At 37.6% G+C, this 25,849-nt stretch overlaps 1 protein-coding gene across 1 annotated transcript in view; it reads left to right on the top strand.

The window, feature by feature from the left end:
• LOC150095686 (glyoxalase domain-containing protein 4) overlaps positions 1-25,849 on the top strand; it is a 124,045-nt gene that overhangs the window by 39,117 nt on the left and 59,079 nt on the right. Inside the window, exon 4 of the mRNA XM_090409981.1 lies at positions 17,787-17,907. Within this exon, the coding sequence (XP_090266107.1) occupies positions 17,787-17,907 (121 nt within the window). The remainder of the gene's footprint in view (positions 1-17,786; positions 17,908-25,849) is intronic.

The raw sequence follows: 25,849 nt of genomic DNA, 5'->3' as shown, positions 1-25,849 counted from the left end.
TAGTGTATGTTGTTTTTTTCTGTAATGTTTCTCGTAGGTGTTCATAAAACTTTTCTATTTCTTCTTTGTCAGCTGTTGAAGTAGGTGCAGAGACTACTATTATTTTTATTGTTACTGATTTTCCTATTTTAAATTTTAGCGTTCCTAGTCGTTCAGAATGGATTGTGCAAGAAATAATATTTTTAGTTAGCTTTTCATTTATGATGAAGGCAACTCCTCCAGTCCTTGTAGTGTTATCTGCAGTTCCCAGGAAAATTTGGTTGCCGTTATTCCATTTTGCTGTTAATTCAGAGCTTCTTTGGGTTTCACAATTAGCAAGGACATAAAACTTTACATTTTGCATTTTTTGAAACAGGAAATCAATATGGGAGTCAGAAGACAGAATTTGAGTGTTGAAAGAACCAATAAATAGGGTTGAATTTCCAGATGGTGGTCTATCTTCCTCTGCGGGATTCTTAGCACCCCCTGCTGTTACAGATTTCTCATCATCACCTTGTTGGGATTGCAAAGAGCCACGCAGGACTGGAGGCCTTTTTCTTCTTCTACTTGCTTGTATCTTTACAGTGGTCTACAGCACTTCTACTGACCATGGTTCTGAAGTGTGCCTTTGGTCTACAGCTCCTTATTCATTATTCGGAGCTGGCCACTTGGGCTCCCCTCATCTGCCACCTGAGGGATGTGCTTTGTAGGGGTGAGGTCCAACCCCAAGATTTCATCATACAGATCCAAAATGAGTTCTGAAGAGTTCTGTGGAGATCCCCAAGTAATTGTGGTTCACAAAATTCTACTTGCATAAAGCATGTAGATCACTTTTGTTCACACAAATGTTACTCTTCATTCTATTTGTTTGCAGTAATCTGCATAATGTGCATGGTTTTCTGGGTGCCCTTTTAAACACAGGGGGGAAAAACTTAATGGATACACATGTCAAAACTATGTACACGTATGTATACTTGGGCTTAGGTGCTGTTGGTTATTCATAAGTACTTCATGGTATAAACAGCACTAAGAGAAAAAATTGAGTTCAGTTAATTGAATTTACTAAATGGTATGAGTTCAGACGACAACACACACAGTCAAAATGGCTTGCGCCCCATTAACCCTCTCTCTTTCTGGCCCCCTTTTTCCATAAACTCTTTCCCCTTCCTCAAGAAAACAGTTTCTATTTTCAGCCCCCTCTTTCATCTCTTTCCCACCCTACAAAAAAAAGCGCTCTACCCACCCTTAAAAATAATATATGTATATATTATATAAAAAAAAACGGATTTTTTGAAATTAATTCTCCCACATTGCCTACCCCCACACTTCCCTTTTAACACCATAACAGCAGAAGTATGCACATTGCAGAAAGAAGACAGGTAACAACATCCAAGAAAAGGTATGTGGGAATTTTCTTCTATTATGCTATATATATTTGTCTCTAAAATACATCTGCAATTTCCTAAGAATTCTTGAATAAAATGCCAATGACATTAATAAAGGGGCACTCCTAAATGAAAGCAGGCAAAATAGCCATAAAAATAATAATGAATTTATTAATATTTTGCTGAATTTATATCCATCTTCAGACCACATATTACAATTGTGACAAACACTCAGACAGTTGTGGAAACAATTCAAATTTGAACCGAAAAAGAACTAATGTACTTTCTAGGGGTCAGTTAACCATAAAGTTAATTTGGAGAAGTCAGGCTATGTTTGATCTAAGGCTAACTGTTTTTCCCATATCTTTGGCATTTTAATGCAGCCATATTTGTTGAGATTGGGGGAGTACTTCATGGCTGATGCTTATTCTAAAAGTCTGTCAGACCTATAGTGAATTATAAAACGATACTGCAATGCACCCCCTCCTTCCTGAAACCAACACACAAGATCAATTTAAAACTGTCCCATCTCTTATATTCAGGGTATATAAAAAAATATACCCGAAGTTCTCCACAAATATAATCCCATACCATTTTCAGACCACTCATTCCACTAATAACATATGTTTTCCTAAAAATCATCTCTATCCCCTTACACATCCTGGAGTGTATAAAGTTCCTCGTGCCTACAGTTTAGCCTATTTTTTGACAGAACGTCAATTAACATACAACTTGAACACAAAAATTACATCTGCAAATTACATGGATAGGCAGATCATGATTTGGATATTCCATCACAGAGGATTAAATGGAAGAAGGCATCTTTACTACATAGAAGTTGCTAGGCATATGACAAGGTTCCAAGAGGGAAGCTCCTCAAAATTCTACAGTTATATGGTGTGAATGGAACATTATATCGAGCAACACATAGTCTCTGTTTAAGCTGTAAGTCAGCAGTTAGAATTGAAGGAGATACAGGAAGATTGTTTGATGTTAAATCAGGTGTCCAACAAAGGTGCACATTATCTCCACTGTTATTCATTATCTATATGGATCACATTATGAAGGAAAATGGTATTAAATCTCATAGTAAAATTGGCAATGTTAATCTTAGTTCTTTATGCAGATGATTTATCCTTCTGAATAAATCCACTACAAATCTGCAAGATTTCCTGGCTAAACTGAATAACTGTTGTAATAAATTTAGCATGAAAAACAGAATAAAAAGACAGACATTGAAACTAGACACTGAACATTGAAACCATCAACTGTATCCTGAATGGTGAACTTTTAGAACAAGTAAAACATTTCAGCTATTTAGGCATAATTTTTAGTGACAATTGTAAATTAAATATGGAAATAGAACAACAGAATTAGTAAAACTGGTATGATAGGAAGTCAACTGAATGAATTCATATGGAATAAGAAAGAAACTAGTCAAGACACTAAATTAATTGTATATAAGACAGTGTTCAAACATTTTAATTTATGGATTTGAGAGCAGGGTTAGAAATAAAACACTTAATCAAAGACTAGAGACCAGAGATATGATGAGAGTTCTGAGAAAGATTAGTGGAGTGAACAGATGGCATCAATGGTACTATCACATTAAAAATGAGGATATTAGGAAAAAACTTGTCATTATTAGCATTCAGGAATGTGTTAGTAGAGCTAATCTCTGGTGGTATTCTCAAAAGTCCAGGTCTATATAAAGTGAGATGTTGAGAAAGACTTTGTTTTAGGGTTTTCACCTTCTCTTACTGGATCCACTGCCACGTGAGGTCTGATGCGGGAATTGAAAGGAAAGAGCTGCACATTGCTGCCATGTTAAGGGTCATATAGAGCATGAAATAATCGACGACTCGGACAAGGAAGAAATTTTCCAGGAAATCAAGAATGAACCAGCAGAAAGAAAGAAGGACAAAAGGGAGCACTTTTGTGTGAACAAAAATTCATGTAAGAGGCACTGCTGAATGAGAATTGTAAGTACTTATGTATGTGATAATTCGAACAAGATTGTACATCAAGAGTGTCTGTTTATGGGTACAATAAGATAATGTAAATCGATATTGAAATAAGCTTACTCGAGGTATGCTTTATTGTCAGTTTGTGTATACATGACTGGCAGGATAATCTAGATTGTGATTTAGTTTTAAGGAAGTAAATTAGAACTAAGTTTGAATTAGGAAGAATTGAAAATAACAAAGAATTGTAATAAACTGTATATATATATAGGCTGTTCAATAAGTAATAAGACTATATTTATACAGAAAACAGATTACCTTTAATCATCATCATTTACATGGTCTTTTTCGAAGTAACTACTGTGAGATGCAATGCATTTGTCCCAACGTTGCGTGCACTTCTTAAACACATGCAAAAGTCCATTTTTTGAGAGTTTTTCAAAACCGCCTCCGCAGCTTTTACACATGCTTTGTTGCTTTCGAAATAGCGGCCTCTTAGTGGTTTCTTGAGCTGAGGAAACAGCCAGAAATCGCACAGTGCGAGATCAGGACTGTATGGAAGGTGTGGTAGGATATCTGTGTTGTTCTTCTGCAAAACGTCCACTACACAACCAGCAATATGTGGCCTTGCATTATCGTGGTGCAGTAAGAAGCCATTCTTCAGCAATGGACGCTTCCTTTTGATGTGCTTGATGATAATCGCTGCTGTGTTGATCATTGTCTCTGTGATGGACATTGAAGGTCTTCCCTCACATTCAAGATCTTCCACATATTGCCTTCCTTCCTTAAAAGTTTTATGCCAGCGAAAAACACTTGCCATTGACATTGCTTCATCGTGGAAAGCTTCGCATATCATGTTAAAAGTGTCCGATGCCGATTTTTGCAAATGCACACAAAATTTAATCGCATAACTGTTCCAAGGACGCTTCCATTTCGAAGACTGGTCGCGCCTCGTAGGCATGCCAAAACAAGCTTGCGTTTAGTCACGTGACACTCTGGCACATCAGCCCATATACACCATCTATCAACCTCCTTTGTTAATACAGACAGCAACATTTCTTTATTCTACAGAAATTAATATTGTGATGAGTGGTTTTACCACAGTAAAATTAGTCTTATTATTGAACAGCCCACGTGTATATATATATATGTTAATGTGAATCAAACTAAATATTTCTCTTTGATTTAATTAAATCAAAGTGAACAACACATTAGACTGATTCTGTCAGTGCACTATCCTGAAAATTTCTAGCCTGCATAAGATGGTGATCAATAATTAAGCCACGACTAATTAAAGGTAAAGATTCACATAAGCGGGGAATGCTAACAATATCTGTTTTGTTTTTAGTTTAAAATCTTATAATCTCATACTCAATATGTAGTCTAACTCATAGTCATAAAACAAATAAACTTGTTAGGCTATAGAGCATGAGAAATAAGATCTAGTAGAAATAAATAAATGGCGCCAGTCATTAGTTAAGGCAGTCAACCATTTACAGTTTGCAAAGTTTTAAGTAAAGAGAAGACAAAGCAGGATTGAGAAATATGTAATAGAAATAGAGAATGTTTATAACACCAGCATACCAATAAATTATATTACAAAAAAATGCATTATAAGTTTTGTGCAAATTAAATGATAATACATTTTTGGCAAAAGTTACAAATTTCCTGAGGACATAGTTAAGAAATTGATGCACATTGCTTACAGAAAATTATGCAGAGAGACATCAGTGTGGAATATGTCCAACCTGAACTGCAATGCAGCTCTCAAAATGTACCATGCTTAGCACCAAATGATTTAAGAATTCTTAGACTGGCCCATTCATCTTTCAGAGCAAGGATAAGGTCTTGTTTGTTTCCTGGAAGGGGAATTTCAAGCAGCAATGAGTCTCACTATTGTATCCCAAATTGTTCTATGGGGTTGGGTTCTGGGAAGCATGCTGGCCACTCAATTCGATTAATATCCTTGGTCTCAAAAATTATCTCCACTGCTCATGTATATGGTAAAATTCTTGCGATGGTAAGCAGTACCACTTTCACGCCAGATCAACTGTCATCTAGAATTGGAGGAAAGACTAAAATGACTCTCATCTGTAAAGAGTACATTTATCCATTAGTGTCTTGTCCAATTTTTATGGATACACCACTACCACTGAAAACATGCTCTATGATGTTGCGCTGTGGATAAAATGATGCAGACTACAGGCCATTAGGCACATAGGCCTATTTGTCACAAACATCTTGCCACAGTTTGTTGAGATATCCATGTACCTGTGCTTGAATGGAACTGACTTTCCAAGCTTACCTGCCATGGCGTGTCGATTATGTTTTGCTGTTTTAACCAAAAATCTGAATTTCTGCTCCGTGGTTGAGCAAGAGCAACCTCTCATCAAATGTCTGGGTTTGAATTCCATTCAAACATTCCATCAGTTTGAAACATCAAATTGATGTTTCTCTGAGCTCACTCGATGAATCGAGTGTGCTCAGAGCCTGCATACAATGCTATGTGAGATTCCAAATTCTCTGGCAATATCAGTAATTCTGTGGCCTTCTTCAAGCTTTCCAGTAATTCTTTCCTGCATGAAATCATCTAGATGACATCTATGAGAGGTTACAAGACATCCAAGTTTGCAACTTTGTTCATAAAAAGAGCTTCCTTCAAACAATTCACTTAGTGCAGCCTGTTTGCCATATGCTCTCTCTCTTGAAAAGTTTTGATTTACTAACACATGAACCATTTGTGCCTGATTCAAAAATTTGAATGTGTACCAACTTTCTACTCAAAACCATCAGTTACATAAATTGCCACAAGCTGATTTGTCTGAATTTTCAGTTGTAATCTTCAGAATAGTGTTTATTCTTAGGTTTTGGAACCAGTGTATTTATTATTCTTTAATAATTTTCATTGCCAAGATAAAGTCCATTAGACCTTTTTCTTTATGGAATACTTTGAATAAAAATTACTATCCTAACATCTTCTAAACAATACTTAAACTATCTTAATCTATCATGCAAAAAATGGCATATATATATATATATATATTTTGTTGAAATTAGGATTTACTCGGGATGTATACATTTATAAAAATAAATTTAACTGACTAGAACCCGAGAAAGTATAACAAAAACCTTTAATACATCACAACTAGTTTCATCGGTGCTCCGACTTCTTCAGGTGAGAAATAAAAACATAAGATATAAAATAACACGGTAAAAAATGAACTTTACAGCTTAATAAAAAGCAGAATAGTAACAGTCATATTTGAATAGGTGACCGCGTGCTACCATTGGCATGAGTAGAATGTGTGCAACAGCTAATTTTTGAGCGCCAGTACTGATACAAGATGTCTCATTTCCACAGAAGAAGACCTTCAAACAGAGCTTAACTTCCTGAAAAACACCTTCTTAAATAATGGATATTCGTCTCGTAACATCACTAAACATTTGAGACCACGCCAACATCCTCGACAAGAAGATGACTCCAACCCTTTCACTCATATACAGTTACCTTTTATCAGCACTCTTACCCCAAAACTAGATTCTGAAAAAATTCAACATAAAGACCGACTATACTACGCTGCCAAAACTTCGTTCTTTTCTGAAACGACCAAAACCAAAACACAACCATCTACATTTTCCTGGTGTTTATAAAGTTGTGTGCAACTGTGGTCGAACTTATTTTGGCCAGACAGCCAAATCTGTTTCACTTCGTCTTGAGGAACATAGACGTGACATCTCCTACAGTAGAGCACGAGCGAGCGCCCTTTCCAGTCATGTCCTTTTCTCAGTAAACTCTAACCTTGAAGAACAGCCACATCAAGTTGATTGGGAACGCACTACTAATTTATATATTTGCAAGGATGAATTTGAAAGAAGAATTATCGAATCAAAAGAAATAGTTCTGGACCCTTCACATTTAAGCTACAATTAATTTGCCTGATTCCCATAGCGCAGTAATCCAGTACTGGCGCTCAAAAATTAGTTGTCGCACACATTCTACTCATGCCAACGGTAGCATGCGGTCACCTATTCAAATATGACTGTTACTATTCTGCTTTTTATTAAGCTGTAAAGTTCATTTTTTACCGTGTTATTTTATATCTTATGTTTTTATTTCTCACCTGAAGAATTCGGAGCACTGATGAAACTAGTTGTGATGTATTAAAGGTTTTTGTTATACTTTCTCGGGTTCTAGTCAGTTAAATTTATTTTTATAAATATATATATATATATATATATATATATATAGCTGCCTATTTCACCCTTTTATTTGATACAAGACAAAGACAACAATAATATGCCCTGAGGCATAACAAAATAGATTTAAAACTTGGGGTGGATTTAATTTTTGCAAGTTGGCTCTGGCATTCCAGATTCAATGGGAAAATTTTGTGTGTCTGTTTGCATGTGCATGCACATACATTTTCTGTTATAAGTTTATTTTGTTTTTTGCATTCAACTAATACTGCAGCCCAGGCAGTGTGATTATGCTACGTTTGATCTCTGTTCTTACCACAGAAGCTTGTACCTTCAGAACCAGCTTTTCTTTGGTAAAAGAAAAAGATAAGCTTCCTTTTTTGGGCTTCAGAATAATATGTGAATGAAGTAACCACTATCTCTTGCTGTATGTACTATCTCTAAACTAAGCACACCGAATTAATTCTGAGCCATGCCCATTTATTTGTAGATGTCGTCGCTTGATTGCTCATGGATTTGGTTTCTTGGAGTTGAAGAAGTAGCGAAGAGGAGTCAAGTGACCAAGTTGGAACTGTTGTGTGTGTGTGTGAGTGAGTGAGTGATGTTTTCTTATGAGGATTGACTGAAGGTTTGCAAGTTTCAAAATTTGGTTGATAATTGTAAGAAGAATATTATAGAAATGTATAAGTTACTAGAGGAGTTTTATAAGTTTGATGTGGAGGAAGTTTTTCAATATATGCCCAGAAGGGATAGAGCTAGGAAGTTATGTAAGTGTGTGGTTAGCAAAGACATGAGGATTTTATTATTTTGCTTGGAGAGTGGTGGTTGCATGGAGTGCATTACCAGAGGTAGTGATGTGAATGTTTTGTCAGTTACTAGCACTTCCATACCAAGATAATTAGCAGGTTTTGTTTTTTGCTTTATTATTTACTATTATGGACAGAATTGTATTCATTTCTTTCCAAATTAACTGAAATCCTAATAGAAGATCACAAGGATCCTGTGATCTTCTGTTGTAATTTCTGGTATGACTGGATATACTTCAACTTGAAACAGTTAAATGGAAAAATACAAGAATTTTGTATAACAGCTGATTCCATTTTGAAAAAATATCTGATGAAGCCTTCACAAGATATTCTTGACAAAGAAATCTAGTCTTTGTAAAAATGACTACTTTGCCAATTAGTATTGTTAATGTTTTTTTTTTTAAACTTTGGTTAAAAAAAAAGATTAACAGTACTAATAACTAGAGTTTCACATCATTGTAATATTATGAGCATGCTTGTGAAGTTCTGTGGAAATGGCATTTGCATCCATAGCATTAGGCCACTAAAAAAAGGACTGTTGTAAGCTCATTTCTAGTCACCACTAGAAGAACTTTTTCTAAGCCTCTCAACCAATTCTCATGTTAGGCGATTTCTAGGATGGGCAAGTAGGACTCTCTTCCAGAAAGGTTTTTAACAGGCATTTCAAGAAAAGCAGCCATAAAACTAGCATGGTTACAGACAATAATACAAGTGCTAGGATTAAGAGCCAGGAATTGGTGGCAGTTGTCTGCCATATGCTCTCTCTCCTGACAAGTTTTGATTTATTGATAGTTCAAGCTCACTATGATGGAGACTCATAAATTAGGACCAAAGGAGTTTTGTCTATTCTCTTCGGGGAATAAAAGGTGGTGTTATCTCCATTTTATTATTGCACAGACACCTCCGTGGGGTCCTAAGACTCGCCGTTGGAGACTCAGACTATCAACACAATATCTATTATACCTCTCCTGGAAACCTTTAACAGACAATGCACTTACAACTGACTGAGGCAGCCCATTCCATTCCTTCACCACTCTCAAAGTGAAAAATATAGTCCTCATGCCCTTGCTAACCACATTCTTCCCAAACGTCCAGGAATCACTTCTTGTTCTGCTTCCTTTAGTCAAATGTTGAAGCATTTCCCTGTATCAATCCTATAAAATCCTGTAAATAACTTAAATGTTTCTATCATATTCCTCCCTTTTCCTATCAACCAACTTTTGCAATTTGCAAACCACAGACCACTCACCATCTTGGTTACTTGCCTCTGAATCCTCTTCACTGCTTCTTAATTGCCAAGAAACTCAGGTGACCTGAGCACAGTAATCTAGATGTGGTCATCAGAGCTTTATAAAGAGGAAATGATAACTCCCTTGCTTCTGTTTGTTAGTGTGTTCTTCAATAACCAAGTAATCCTGTGAGCTACCCTGGCTACTTTAGCAGTGTTCCCTTTAAACCTCAACTCTCTATCTACTACCACTTCAAATCCTAGGCTTCATCAATTTCCTGAAGTACAGTTCCCTCAGTGTGGTACACAGCTTATAATTTTTGTGTTCCAAAATGCATAACTTTACATTTTTCCACATTAAATTGACATCCATTATGTTTTGCCCATAATGTCAGCACTTGTATAATCATCCTGCAAGTTCTCTACATCATCACTTTGATTAAATATTAACTATTAGCCTACCCAACTTTGCATCATCAGCAGACAACTGAATATCTTTCTTCAAATTATTTCGTTATCATTTGTAATTGTTTCCTTATCATTTATCTCTTACCATAACTATATCATGTACAGATGACATATGTACAAATTAAATAGCAATGGTCCAAAGATAGTCATGTGGCACCACTAGCCACCTGCCTTCTCCTGTATTCTGCTCCTCCATATACTACTTTTTGGTATCTGTTCAAGAGCCACCCTTTTATCTATATTACCAGTTTCATATCCATCCTCATTTGTTGCAGTTTGCATAATAGAATTCCATGTGGTATTCCTGTCAAATGCTTTTGCAAAATCCAGTAGTATCATTGTGTAGCCATCCCCTTTATTTAACTTGACTGACATCCTATTATAAAATGTTAATAGATTACTATGCTGTCCCTCATAGAGTATCATATTCTTATCACCATTTCCTGAATTCTTTTTGACCAACTTCTGCAGTGCTTTTACCACCATTCCTGAAATACCGATCGGTCTTTAATTTGCTACCACAGACTTAGATCCTCCTGTATGCAAAGGAATTATTTTGTCTTCCTTCCACTTTCTTGGAACTTTGCCAGAAGTGAGACTTAAACTGCCTAGTCAAAGGCATCACGAGTTCCCCTGCATATTCTCTTAAAATGAAAGTTGATATCCCATTCAGTCCCACAGCTATATTTGCATTCAGATTCTGCAACATCATGATTATCTCTAATTCATAAAACTGTTCTCACAGCAGTCCCTGTCACCTCTGCCATCACAATATCTTCACTTGGATGATATTCACTTGTAAAATGGTCACTCAGTAGCTCACCAGTTTCGTCTGCCTCTGTTACTTTCTCTACAACCTCACTTGTTAAAGTTATCCTTCCATAGTTATTCTTCCTCCTACTTATCACATAATGAAAAAATTCTTTGGGATTTTCTTTTGCTTCTTTGGCTAATCTCTTCTCATAATCTGATTTTGCCTTCCTTACCATGCTGGTCACCTTTCTTGCCTGATCCTTGTACTGGTCATGAGTTAGCTGGTTATCTTTCTCCACAACATTTTCTTTTTTTGCAGCTCATGCTACTACTTATCCATCTAACTTCTACTTGATTTATCCTCCTGATTTTGGGTATACAGTATGACCTGCTTCCTCCAGATATCTCTCGACTATCTTCCATGCACTGTGAACATCTTTCCCTTCAAGATCTTTATGTCATAGTACTGCTTCAAACTTCCTCTTAAGTGTATCATAATCACCTTCTTATGGTTCCAAATATACCTTTATATGGACAGATCTTTTGATCTTGTAACAAGATCCAACACTCTCATACCCTGAGTCTCCTCTGTCACATTCTGCTTCAAGTAATTATCTCTCAGTAAGTGTATAAAGTACATTTCCTTCCTGCTTTCAATCTGTCTCTGAAGTTGATACCCCCTCCTCATTGTAGTTACTAGAATCTCACTGATTGTATTACCCTGTGACATATCTTCCACATCATCACTGACCCCCCTGCCTGTAGCAGCAACCAATTTTATATTGTCCTGTTGGCCTCAATCTCACACCAGATTGACTCAAAAGAATTTCCATCTGCCCAATTTACTCCTAATCTTGTTAGCTGCAGTTCATCTACTGTTATCAACAGTATCCCTTCTTCCCCATCCTGTATATTCTGTCCTTGAAAATACTAAATCCATCACATTCTATCCCTGTGACAATGCAATCTGCTGTTTAGACAAGTCTCACTAATGTTTATAATTTTTGCGAGGTAGCACTATCCAATGCCAAAAACTCTTCCCTCCTCTTTCTGATGCTTGTAGCATTAGTATATAGAAACTGTAGCATTTCCTTAGGCCCTAATTACCTTTACATTCTGAATTGACTACCTCATTCAATTTTTTTGCCTGAGAGACTACATTCTGCATTTTTGTTCATTCACACACACTCATCTGCATCCACCCTAATTGCTTCAGTTTTCTGACGTCACCACTTGTAATTGTGCAAATCTTTCCATCCATCAAACTTGAGTCACCTCATTCGAATTTTTTTCCTGAGAGAGAGAGATGTTCTGCATTTTTTGTTTATCCACATGCTCCTTTGCTTCATGGGTGCTTTCACACACTTTGCTTCAGAGGCGTTTACACACACTTATCTGCATCAACCAGAATTGCTTCAATTTTCCTGAAGTCACCACTCATAAGTGCAGTCCACTAGCATTGTACAAATCTTTCCATCCATCAAACTAAAGTCATAGGCTCACAAACTCTACATCATTCCTTCTGCAGAATATGTGTATTGATGCATTAGCTGTCATCACTCTCCTCAGGTTGCCTCTATTATAGTGTGGCAGCAGACTCACTAACTTCACCCTGTCATTCTTCTTTTTTGATTTTTACAACAACTCTTTGACATCCTCCTTCATACAACATTTCCCACCTCTCAGGTCATTGGTTCCAGCCAAAACAATTAATTCTTTCATCTTCTCTTTCTGCATTCTGGCAGCATTACTAATATTATTAATTTTTGCACCAGAAAAAACAAGATTTTGTATCACTTTCATGAAGAATTCCTCTTATTGTAGGATTACCATAAATGATTATTTGCTTATGCTAGTTCTCTTGATTATTCTTAGTTTTATAATAAATTTAGTTTAATCCTTTATCCAAGTGTAAGCAAACAAAGTTTGCACCTGAAGATATCTTCAGGACTGAGGTAAGGTGGTGCCACTAGGGCCACTACCTAGTGGCCCTTCCCTTATGGGAGATACTGAGACAAGGAGTGATGAGAGCTTGGTCCACCTTTGCTCGGAGTTGTCTGGTGTTGCACCACCTTACCTCAGTCCTGAAGATATCTTCAGGTGCAAACTCTGTTTGCTTAAACTTGGATAAAGTATTAAACTAAATTTACTATATAGTCGAACCAAGTGCAAAATAAACTTCCAACATTCTTAGTTTCTTTTTGGCTCCGTACCTCTTGTTTTTTTTCCTGTTTTCAGGTTGACCGATCTCTTGCTGTTTGTGCTGCCTTCGATTCTCATGCTTTGTCCTTTGAAGAACTACATGCAAGTGCACAATTTCTTTATTCTTGTCTTCTATGTTCTCCTGAACTTTCCACCGTACTTTCAGTGTTAGCACCGATAGTTATATATTTTCTGGTTTTCTATCAATGCTCTTTACTATCATATAATTTGTTCTTTTCATATTCACTTTCAAAGCATTTATTAGACACTCTCACACCAGTTTCTCTCTCCAAAAATCTTTCAACTTTTGCAACAAGTTCATCTTACAAATTTTACACTGCACAAACTCGCACATATTTATCTCACCCAGCCAAGACCTCGTGACCACCATAGGTGTCCTGACAATATATCTATATTATATCTGAACTTAAGGAAATCTAGCATTTTACTTACATCTAAATAGCTCGGTCTGTCTCGCAAACATATAGAACAATAAATTCACTCAGTATTATTAGCAAAAATTTGAAAAAAAAATACTTATTATTCTACACTGTATTATGAATTAGCAATCTTCACCAAATATCCTCAAACCCAATCTGTAATAAGTACAAAGGCTCTATAATTAATAGGTGCTTAGGTTTATATAAGAAAACAAGGTTACTTATTTTTTGTATAACCACTGCTTTACCAATAAGTAAGGTTTTTCCTCACATGTGTTTCAACATATTGATTCATAGAAATGATTGTTTTATTTCTTGGTATGATGTGATAGCTCTTCTTCAGAAAATATCAGCATTTGCAGTTTTTGAATATCTATTTACTTTAAAGAATGGAAACAGCAGGAGAGAAGGAATGCAAGGGTGCACAGGGACTAGAGATAGATTGATGTCAGGAAAGCAGGTAAGTAGGTGGAGCACAGAGAGAAACTGTTACAAGAGAGAGAGTGAGAGATGCATTTTAACATTCGAGGAATATGGTGGTAAGAGGTGTAATGTATGGGGACTCAATGATCCGTGGTGTTCAAGATAGGATGTGTGAGGAGTGTTTGCCAGGAGGAATGATAGAAAGTGTGGCTATGGCAATTAAGAGAGGTGAAAGGGTGGATGAGATGATTGTGATGGTAGATAAATGACTTGAGTGTAAATAGCTGGTGTAAATAGGGCAGCGAGAGATATGAGATTCTTGCTTGAGGCTGTACGAAAGAAGACAGAGAGAGGAAAGATAGTGTGTGTGTTGCCTAGGTATGATAATGTCGAGCTGAGCAGAAGAGTGGTGATATTGAATGGCATAATAGCGAGAATGTGTCAGAAGAGAGGATTCAAATATGTGGATGCTTGGAGCATGTTTGAGAGCAGAGAGGAATTGTATGCGAGAGACTGACTGCATTTGAATGAGGAAGGACGTAGGCATCTGGAGAGATTGCTGTTCTGAACAAGCCAGTGTGTCCCAGTATGGATGGTAGCAGGGGTGGCCTTTTGTGGGAATGGGTACTTGGGGAATGACATCAGTTAATGTTGAGCCCAGTGGAGTCTAGAGGGGGATAATGTTGGGTATAGAAACAATGGCATTTTTATGCTTTATACCAATGCCAGGAGTATTCGGAATAACAGAGAGGCATTGGTGGCACTGATAGTATCAGCCTGGCCAAAGATTATTGGGATCATAGAGATGTCGTTGACAGAAGAGGATATAATAACAGGAATAGAAGTTACTGGGTGGATAGGAAGGGAAAGTGTGGTGGTGGTGGTGGTGGAGTACTGCTTATGATAAGTGATGACCTATGTCCTCTAAGAGTGGAGGCTTTGGAAGGCTGTGCAACTAATGATTTTTGAAAGCATATGGTGTGAGGTGCAGGTGGGCAAGACAGGATGAGACAGGGCAAGTGGGGTGTTGCTACAGACCAAGGAGTACAGAGGGTGGGGACCAGTAGATGTTGAGACAGTTGGGCGTGGCAAGTGCAAGAAGAATGATTGTTATGGGAGATTTTAACTACAGCAGTATAGATTGGGGAAAGGAAGATGCATGTGGCAATAAGGGAATGGAATTTCTAAAATTCTTGAGGGATAAATGTCTTAGGCAACATGTAACAGAGGAAACAAGAGTTTCAAGAGTTTTGGATTTGGTCATAGCATTAGAAGAGTTGATAAGAACTGAAATGACATCTCTCCCACCAGTTGGAGAGAGTGACCATATGGTTTTGACTTGGAAAATGAATAGGCATGCAGGAGTATCAAAGAGATGGGAATGTATGTGGAATTATAAAGCAGGTGATTATAATAGTCTTAGACGTTAACTTGGGGAAGTTTTGTGGAGAGAGGAATTGGAAGGCCAGGATATCATTAGTGCATGGGAAATTGTGAAGGAATATTTGTTAGCAGCAATGGTAAGCTGTATTCCACGAGTGAAGAAGAGGACACAATTTGGAGTAAAGTGGATGACAAACAGTATTAAACAGGAGCTACATGCGAAAAAGAGGCTATGGAAGAGATATAAGGAGACAGGTGAAGAGAAGATGCGTGAAGAATATAAGACACAGGCCAGAAGGGTGACTAGTATGGTAAGGAAGACGAAACTGGAATATGAGAAAAGATTGGCCCTTAGATCCAAGGAAAATCCTAAGGAAACTTTTAGCTATGTGGCCAGTAGGAGGAGAAATGACTGTGGAAGAATGACATTGTGGGATAAAAATGGGAGTAGAGTGACTGATGCAGTGGAATTGTTCAATGAACACTTTATTCGAGTATTTCATCCTGAAGGAGTCAATTTGAATACTAGAGGGATAAGAAGGTTTAAGGTTTAGAAGTGCCAGAGGAGACTGTATTCCACATACTGAGTACTCTCGATGTTAGTAAAGTTGTGGGACTGGATGGTATTTCACCACGAGTTTTGAAAAAATGTGCTAAGGAACTGACAGTGCCCTTGACTTGGCTTTTCAATGAAAGTCTGGCTGCGGGAAAGGTGCCCATGGAATATAAGGAAGATAAGATAGTGCCATTGCATAAGGGCGGTAGCAGACTGGAAGTGTCTAATTATAGGCAGTTTGTGTGTCATCTGTAGTTAGTAAGATCTTGGAGAAAGTAGTGAGGGACCATATACAAAATTGGGCAGATGAGGGTAATGTTATCAGTGAGAGTCAACATGGATTTGTGAATGGGAACTCTTGTTTTAACAATATGCTAGCCTTTTATAATAAAATTACAAGAGGATTAGATGAAGGAAAGGCATATACTGCCATTTTCCTAGACTAAGCTAAGGCATTTGACAGAGTGCCACATGATAAGTTGCAGCACATGGGTCTGGATGTCAGATTGGTCACTGGATTCAGGATTGGCTGTCCGATTGGTATCAGAGAGTTGTGTGTGGTGGAGCAATATCAAAGAGCCAGAAGGTTACAAGTGGGGTTCCACAGCGCTCAGTACTGGGACCTATATTGTTTAACCTTTATATCAATAATATTGTTTGTCAATTGCAAGGGGATTTTCAGTTGTTTGCAGATGATGCGAAGCTGAGAAGGGTTATTAGTAATAGTGTAGATGTGGTAGCCCTGCAAGAGGATTTGAATAAGCTAAGCAGATGGGCAAATGAATGGGGATTCAGTTTAATGCAGCAAAATGTAAGGTCTTGAGGTTTGGGACACATTGATGGGACGCTGCATACTCTATGGGAGGAGTTAAACTGGAGGAAGTAGGAGAGACAAGAGATTTGGGTTTGATGATTGATAGAAACCTGAAATTTAGGGGACATATTGCAAAGGTGGTGAAGGTAACACAGAGGATTGCTGCAATTATGAGAAGGACACTGACCTGCAGAGATAAAAGGGTTATCATTCCGTTGTATAAGACTCTGATCAGACCACACTTAGACTATTGTTCTCGGATCTGGTTCCCAGGATTTGAAAGGGATAAATTAACTGTGGAAAGGGTATAAAGACTGATAACAAATATGGTGTTGGGTCTGTACAATATTAGTTATGAGGATCAGCTGAGGGAGTGTGACTGCAGAGTTTGGTGGGTAGAAGAAGGCGGGGTGATATGATTAAGACTTTTAAACTTTGAGAGGTGGTTACAGGGTTGACACTGGGGAGTTCTTTTACTTGGTTGAACAGCAGTAAGGAGTCATGACAAGGAGCCATCCCTGGAAGTTATGAAAGGAAGCTGTGAGCAAGAGGGTGAGAAGTGGTTTCTTTGCATGGAAGGTGGTTGCCTAATAGAGTGGTGAGAGCAAGAATGGTCAATGAGTTCAAGGATTGGTATGATAGACTTGGTGTTTCCTAGGAAGGTTCTCCCACGATGAGTCTTGATAGACTTGTGTTTCTTAGAAAGTACCTCCCACGATATCTTTTGACTCCATGGAGGCCTGAATAATATTTCCTCCCCCCCCCCCCCTTATGACATGCATATTGGATAACTCTTGATAATTGACACTCTTAAGTCCTCTACTTACCAGACTACTAAATTTTGTCTACACTAGTACTGTATATCTCTTAACAAAGTTACTTATCAAAGTAGATGGGATGAAAAGTAAGATTCTGTATTAATTGAATATTCAAATAAAAATAATCTTCAAGTACCATATGTATCAAATGATTAAGATTTCATTACCTTAATTTTCAGGTGCATGTCATTTTTTTTTTAAATATAAGATATATATTAAATCTTAAGAGCTTTTTATGATTTTGGTATTTTGTGTTTCATTTTCTGCCTTAATAATACCATAATTAAACAAATATAATAGTAATTAAATGAAACAAAAAAAAATCTTATAAAATGAAAAATAAACTCTTTGTAACATTTTTTCCCTCCAGACCTTATGATGGGAAATGGAGCAAAACAATGATTGGTTATGGTCCTGAAAGTGATTATTTTGTTATGGAACTCACCTATAATTATGGTATCAGTACATATAAACTGGGTAATGATTTTATGGTATGTTGCTCTTTTGTTTAAGACCTATCTATCTATATATATATATATAAAGAAGTGAATGTTTGTCTGTTCATATTTGCAATGTTAAATCTTGCCCATCAGATTTGGTTTGAGCATTTCTTTTGCCTATAGAGAAAAGTTTGTTTATTGTCAAATTTTTATCCCATGAAATTCCCTTTTCACTTGGAGTAAATCATGAAGGCCATTGTTTGTGAGGTTTTTTTTTTCTTTAACACATGATGAAACAGAAGCTATATCAAATTGAAGTTGTGTGTGGGATTAAAAGAGATGGAGAGAAGGAATTTTTCTTTTTCTTTCAAGAGCTGGAGATTGTGGTCTTTGAGAAAGACCCAGAGAACAGTGTTAAATGTAATGAAAGATGAGTGGGATTAGCATATTCAGTAGGTTAGCAGTTGGAGTTAAATGGATGTTGGACAGCTTCTACTCATGTCATTGTAGGTTTAGCAAAAATGGGGAACATGGATGCTAGTTCAACTGAACAGCTCTCATTGAAGTAGCTGTAGAAAAGACAGTGCTGAAACTGACTGTGAGACATTGGCTGAACAAGGAGAGAGAGACAGAGTAGTATAGATTAGCCATATCGCCCTCTTCTAGATTGATATTAAGAATTTTCAGAGAGGTTTTTGTTATGCCACACTAAAAATGAAAGAAGTATTCTAAGGAAGAAAATGCATCACTTTTGTAACACAAATAGTTTTTTGGAAGCTGAGGATGCCTGTAGAAGCGATGCATTAAAGTGTCAGTTCAAAAAGAGAAATATGATCTTACTGTTGAACTGAGTGTTATTAGAGATAAAGGAAGAACTGAGGTCGTTTTTGCATGGGAGAGGGGAAGTATCTTGGAAGCATGAAAGGTGACTAGATTTTTCATCACCCCTTTGAAGGAAAGTATGCATATCAGTGCACTGGTTGTAGAAGATCTTGAAGCTTTAGATATTTTTTGCACTTCAAAAATCCTAAGTTTGTCATATGAGTGGGTAGATTGAGTACTGTCATCAGCAAAACTGCAGGTAGATTTTTAAGTCAGTGAAACTGTTCATTTATGTATATGAGGAATAGAGTGGGTGACATAACAGAGCCCTGACAGGTATTAGTTCAGTAGTACATCTCTTAAGTACAATTAAAGAAATACCATCACAACTAAAAGCCTTTTTTTTTTTTTTAAATATATAATTTGTCAAGAATTCTGATGTCTTTCTGGCAGAAAGCCTCAAAAGGCATGCAGTGCAAAGTGCATGAATGCCATTTGGGGAAGGTGCACGATTAATGCATTCAGCTCTTTCAGAGTTCAGACTTAGATTTGTTAACAATTGTTTTGCAGATGTTGTGAGTTTTAGTGTACCACATTGGTACATTTCTTGGGAAATCCACTACTTGGATATTGGATAGGAATTTTAAAAAAATCATATTATTACAATATATTTAGAGAAAAATAATCAGAATCAAAGTGCTTAAAAGATAATGATGCATTAGCAGCCTTAAAAACTAAATATGAGGGTTGTCGGAAAAGTTCTCGGCTTGACAATGAAAAAAACAGATTGATAATTTCAAAATTATTTTTCAACATAATCTCCCTTAAGACTAATGCATTTATTCCAGTGATGCTCCAGCACCATTATCCCATCCCTATAGTGGTTCTTAAAATCTGCAAAATACCCTCTACAGCTGCAATCACCTTTTGATTTGAAGAAAAATTCTGACCAGCAAGGAAGAGTTTTAGTTTTGGGAAGAGACAGAAGTCAGAGGGAGCCAAATCTGAGAATAGGGTGGATGTTCCAACAATTCATAGTGCAGATCCCTTAATTTTCCAGCTGCCAACACACCTTTGTGGGCAGGTGCATTGTCCTGATGAAAGATGATTTTTTTCTTCTGCAAACCGGGTCTTTTCTCACGAATTTTTTTACCTAGTCTGGTTAAAAGATCGGAATAATATTCCCTGGTTATTGTTTTACCCATTTGAAGATAATTAATAAACAAAATGCCTTTAGCATCCCAAAACACCGTTGCCATGACCTTTCCTGCTGATGGAACCAACTTTGCCCTCTTTGGTGCTGAACAACCGCTTCTGTCCACTGTTCGGATTCTGGTGTGATGGTGAATCCAAGTCTCATCCATAGTAATAAATTGACACCCAAAATGAGTTTTATTCTTGTTAAAACGCTCCAAGCACTGTTCAGAGATTTTCTTGTGAGTGCATTTTTGATCTGCTGTGAGCAAGTGCAGCACCCATCTTGCACAAAGCTTTTTCATTTGCAATTCTTCATGTAAAATATATCCTACACATTCTTTTGAAATGCCTATAGTCTCAGCAATTCCACACACTTTGACTTGCCGGTCATCCAATACCATATCATGCACTTGATCAATGATTGTTGGTGTTACACTTTTTGGACATCCTTCACGTGGATCATCTTCAACACTGGTACGGCCACATTTAAATTCGGCAGCCCATTTCTTAATTGTCGAAAATGAAGGAGAAGAGTACCCATAAATTTTTATGAACTTCGAATGAATTTCTTTTGCCGTTAAACCTTCTTTTACAAAGAATTTTATAACCGCACGATACTCAATTTTATCCATTTCAAAGGATACAGACACTTTTGCTTCAGACAGCTGTATAAAACGAACTACTTGATAGAATGACTTGCAATTTCACATGGATGCTTATGACAGATGTACCTACGTAGAAAAAAAAAAATCTTGCCGATAGTGTTGTCATCTATGGTCTAGGCCGATAACTTTTCAGACCACTCTCAGAGTCCATAATTTGTGTAAAAAGAGATCTGCAAGTTTTCCAACTGTATACAAAAGAACATGCAGCTAGATTATTATGTCTGTATATGAACTAGGAGTATCAGAAACAAAGGGGTAGAGTTTGTTGCCTTGGTCAATATGTTGAGACCTCAAATTGTAGGCATTAGTCAGACTTGGCTATCAGAATCAGACATACTAACTGGTATTGAGTGTAAAGGGTACAGTATTTTAAAGAAGGATAGACAAGATAGGAGGGGGGGGGGGGGTTGCTGCTAATGATATTGAATCACTTGAATCCAGTTAGTGTTGAGACCTATGATTGTAGTAACAGTATTTCATGTGGCAGTGAGTTTGAAGCCATATGGTGTGAGGTGGAATCTAACAAGATTAATTACATATTGGGATGTTCTTACACAGCTGGTGGATTGGTTTCTAGCGATGAAGAAATGCATCATGAAATAGAAAAGATGGGCATGAAGAGTAATCATAATGGGAGACTTTAATTATCCAAATATTGATTGGGTAGCAGTAAAATCTCATGAAAGGATTGAAATTAATATATTGAGCATTGCGAGAGAACTTCTTCACGCAGCATGTGAGAGAAGGAACTTGAAAACAAATTGTTAGATTTGATAATAGTGTCAGTGGGCATTTCATTTAAAGGCATAACTATTCTGCTTCCAGTTAGGGATAGTGATCATGCAGTACTCTCTCTTTTGGGAAGTGAGTAAGTTTATGGGTATTCCATTCAGAAAAGGTTATATGTTGAACTACAAAGTATTTATATTTCTTTTTTAATATTGAGCCCATACACAAGAGGTTGGTTGATCAACCTATAATACAATAGTACCGTATATGGGTAGCTGGTTGGGAAAGGAGAAACTTGTTTACATTTGATTTAAAAGCCTGTATATTGTATTCCTCAGGAAATACATCAGGGGGAAGATTGTTCCACAGTGTGCCGCAGTAACAGGAATATTGGAGAGGCACCTATTGACTGCCTAGGATGTAAAATGAGATCTCGAAGTATTAGTGTTTTCCATATTTTGGGAAGTTTTATGCAACCATATTTATTCATATTGGCTAATTTTTGAGAGCAGCTGCAGATTCTAACAACACTTTTTCTCTTCTGAATTTACTGTGATGGAACATGGTTGTCTTTTTCACTTGATTCTATGAACCCTATCCAGAGCATGGTCTATAAGATCTAAAAACTCTGCTTCGAATCTTGTGAAGAGTATGCTTACAAAGCACAAAATTTGAATGATTGCGGAAACATCAAGAGAATAGTAGAGCTGAGAAGAGAAAAAAACAGCAAGAGGGCCAAGGTAAGAAACAAGATCATATGAATAAAAGAGAGAAAAAGGAGAAAATATTTCATTGTTACTCCTCATATATACTTCTGCAGAAGATCATATTAGATAGCAAATTGGTTAGATGGATTGAAGATTGGCTTTCTGAAAGATATGAGCAAGTTGTGTATGATGGAGCAGTGTATCAGAAAAGGAAGATAACCAGTGCTGTGCCTCGGGGTTCTGTTCTTGAGGCCCTTTTTAACTTATTTGTTGATGATATTTCATGTGAAATTTTATGTTGAGCCCATACACGAGAGGGTGGTTGATCAACCTATAGTACATTAGTACCGCACATGGGTAGAAACTTGTTTATATTTGATTTAAGAGCCTGTATATTGTTTTCCTTGGGAAATACATCAGGGGGGGAAGACTGTTCCACAGTAGAGCAGTAACGAGGATAAAGGAGGAAAAGAAACTTGTTTTGTAGGTTTCATGGTGTACTGTGAAAGGGTGTTTGGTGGCAGCTGTACATGTTACAACACGCTTTGTACTGAGTGGGGAATTATCGATGCTGTTTCAGATGAACATATGCCATGGAAGTATTTGTAGAATACACAAATTGCAGAGACCAAATGTCTGTGCAAAAGTGGAAGGAGTCAGTTGGTAAGAGATAGTCATTAATCAATCTAATTGCTTTCCTGTGTATCGGGTCAAGCATTTTAAGGCCCCACTCCAAATGTGAGAGCAGTATTCAATAGCTGGGCGAATTTACGATTTGTGTAAGGTCAGCAGCTGTTTAGAGTGAAGTAACATCATGAGCAAAACAGAAATCCTAGTTTTTTGGAAGCTGAGGATGCACTGGTTGTGATGTGTTTATGCCAGGAGAGGCTTGATGTCAGGGTAATTCCAAGAAGAGAAGAGAAATCTCATCTAGTCTGGAAATTTGAGTATTATCCAAAATAATACTGTGAGAAAATGGTTCTTTTTTTTGTGAGAAATATGACAGAACTGGGTTTTACTAGCATTGAAATTGACAATGTTTTATGAACCACATTGGAGGATGGCTTGGAGGTCACAATTGAGGGCAGTGGTGGTTGTGTTAGGTTGAGGTGAGTTGTGTAAAGTAAGGTTTATCAAATGAAAGGGAGGAGTGTAATGTTCTGTCATCTGCAAAACTCTCTATTGGGTTGGAGGTCAACTGAAGTAGGTCATTGATATACAGAAGGAAGAGGGTTGGTGAGAGAACAGAACCTTGTGGAACACTGGTATTAGTTGGATGGTGAGAGGATAAGGAACCATCTACAATCACACATAGTGTGCATCCAGACAGAAAGCTGGCAATCCAACTGCAGAACTACTGCAGTTGGATTGCAGTAGTTCTGCTTTGGAAAGCTTTGGAAGTATCAAGTGATTTGATATTTTCCAAATTTCTCCATAGCATTTATCCAGAGATGGGTGATATATGAGAGTAGATCTGTTGATCGGCAGCAACAGAATCCATACTGGTGGTTGGTCGCGTAATAGCTGGGTGCATTCAAGGCAGTGTAGGAGTTGGGAATCGATGGTTTTCTCCATCACTTTAGATAGGACTGAAGTGAGTAAGATAGGGCAGTAGCTAGATGACAGTGATTGGCATATATTCAACCCATTCTTGGGAATGGGTTGAATATAGGCCAATTTCCAGGATGGCTGTGGGATAGATACTAGTGGAGTAAGAGAGTATGTACAGGCAGCATAGGATACGAGTCATTTCTGGTACACAAACCTTCTGGACAATTGGAGTAATGCCATCGGGACCAGGAGACTTTTTTTGTCTGTCTAATTTAGACAATAGGTCTCTGATTTCTGGCAAAAGGATATAGGGCTACTGTATATATTGGGTAGCTGGAATGTTTGGGAGGAATTTATCATTGTCAATTATGCATTGAGTAAGTGTGTAGCCAGGAGATTGATGACTTTTTCTGTGGGAGGTGATGCAACAGAGCCATCTGGGTATGATAGGGGTGGAAATAGTGTTGGGCAAAAGTTACAACCAATTGTTTTGTCAAGAGAACCAAAAGGTACAGCTGCCATTTGGGCAGGCTGCACGTTTCCTACTTTTTGCCCTTTCAAATTCTGTTTTGGAAGCATTGATAGTTTTCTTACATCTATCGATCTTGGGTATAGGCATTGAAGGAGGATGGAATTGTTGATGGAGGCCAGTTGTTGAAAGTTTATTTTCCACTTGGTTAGAGTATAATAAATTTAGTTTAATCCTTTATCCAAGTGTGAGCAAACAAAGTTTGCGCCTGAAAGTATCTTCAGGACTGGGTTAAGGTGGTACACACCAGGGAAACTCGTTGCAAAGGTGGAGCAAGCTACCAACACTCCTATCCTAGTATCTCCTATAATGCAAAACACAGCTCCTTGCGGATATGTCTATTGCTATGCATTAAGGGAAGGGCCACTACCCAGACCGGTTTCGACCTTTATTGAGGTCTCTTCAGTGGGAGCCAGGCCCAAGTCGAGATATCAGGCAGAAGCATTTGCAGGTCATCTCCACCTATAGGAATTGCCAATTGGTGTGCCACCCTTTTTTTAATAAATTACTCTGGATTTAGAGAAAGATGTTGAAAGTTTATTTTCCACTTGGTTAGAGTATAATAAATTTAGTTTAATCCTTTATCCAAGTGTGAGCAAACAAAGTTTGCGCCTGAAAGTATCTTCAGGACTGGGTTAAGGTGGTACACACCAGGGCAACTCGTTGCAAAGGTGGAGCAAGCTACCAACACTCCTATCCTAGTATCTCCTATAATGCAAAACACAGCTCCTTGCGGATATGTCTATTGTTATGCATTAAGGGAAGGGCCACTACCCAGACCGGTTTCGACCTTTATTGAGGTAGAATGGGAGTTCATGCCTTTCATCACTGGCCTCTTTAGATTTAAAAAAAAAAGTTGTGCTGAGAGTCAGCTTGATAGAGAGAGAGGAGAAGAAAGATAGAGTGGATAGTAGTAGGTAGTTAAAAGAGGCCTCAGTCGATCCACCTGGCCTGACTTAAATGCCAGCACCAAGCAGATCTCCGACATTATCTCCCTCCATCCGTTCTCCTCCGCGTTCTCCGGCCAGCCACCTCTTCAGATGTCTGGCCGATGAAAGAAGTGAAAAAACAAATGCAGGAAGACACACATAAATTGAAAATCAAAAGAACTAGGACACACATAAACAGAAACAACAAAGGAGCTAGAACACGCATAAAGAGGACAACAAAAACAGAAACAACAAAGGAGCTAGAACACGCATAAAGAGAACAATAAAAGTCGGTGAATTAACAGAAAAGTACTGCAAGAACGGGGGAAGAGCCTGGCCCGAGTGATGCAGCCCGCAAGGAGCTGCACCGCCTCGCTGTAAGCCTTCGCCGCTCGGGTTCTCAGGTCTGCCCCCTCCTATGTGGATTAAGCGTGAACATACAAAAACAGAACCAAGAAACTTAGAAGGGGCTTTTTTTTTTTTTTTTTTTTTTTTTATGTCATATTTGCCCTGCTATCTCTTACCGCTTCCTCATAGTCTTTTACCACGTTTTCCATCACTGTGAGTACGTGTACTGACTCTTCATCATTAAGTTGCCGTATTCTCTTCAAGCATTCATTCCATTCCGCTCGGTCATAAGTGACTTTCCCAAACTTGAGCCATATTCTAAGACTCTCTAGCTCACCTTCACATTGCAAAGCCACGTCTCCCTTTTCCTGTACAGCTGTGTGGACTTTGTTTTTTATCTCGTGTTTATTCCTAAGATAGAATAGGATTCGTTCTGTTACATTCGAATATTCATATCGGGGTTCTTTTCTTTTTACCGATTTTGTAATGGCGTGAGAAGAACCGGTGTTTGTATCC

Source organism: Typopeltis vanoorti, chromosome 20 (genome assembly GCF_054136105.1).
Source record: "Typopeltis vanoorti isolate ZY-2024b chromosome 20, IOZ_Tvanoo_1.0, whole genome shotgun sequence".
Classification (NCBI taxonomy): Eukaryota; Metazoa; Arthropoda; class Arachnida; order Uropygi; family Thelyphonidae; genus Typopeltis; species Typopeltis vanoorti.
Note: the sequence above shows the minus strand (reverse complement) of the source record. Positions and strands in the feature narration are given on the sequence as shown.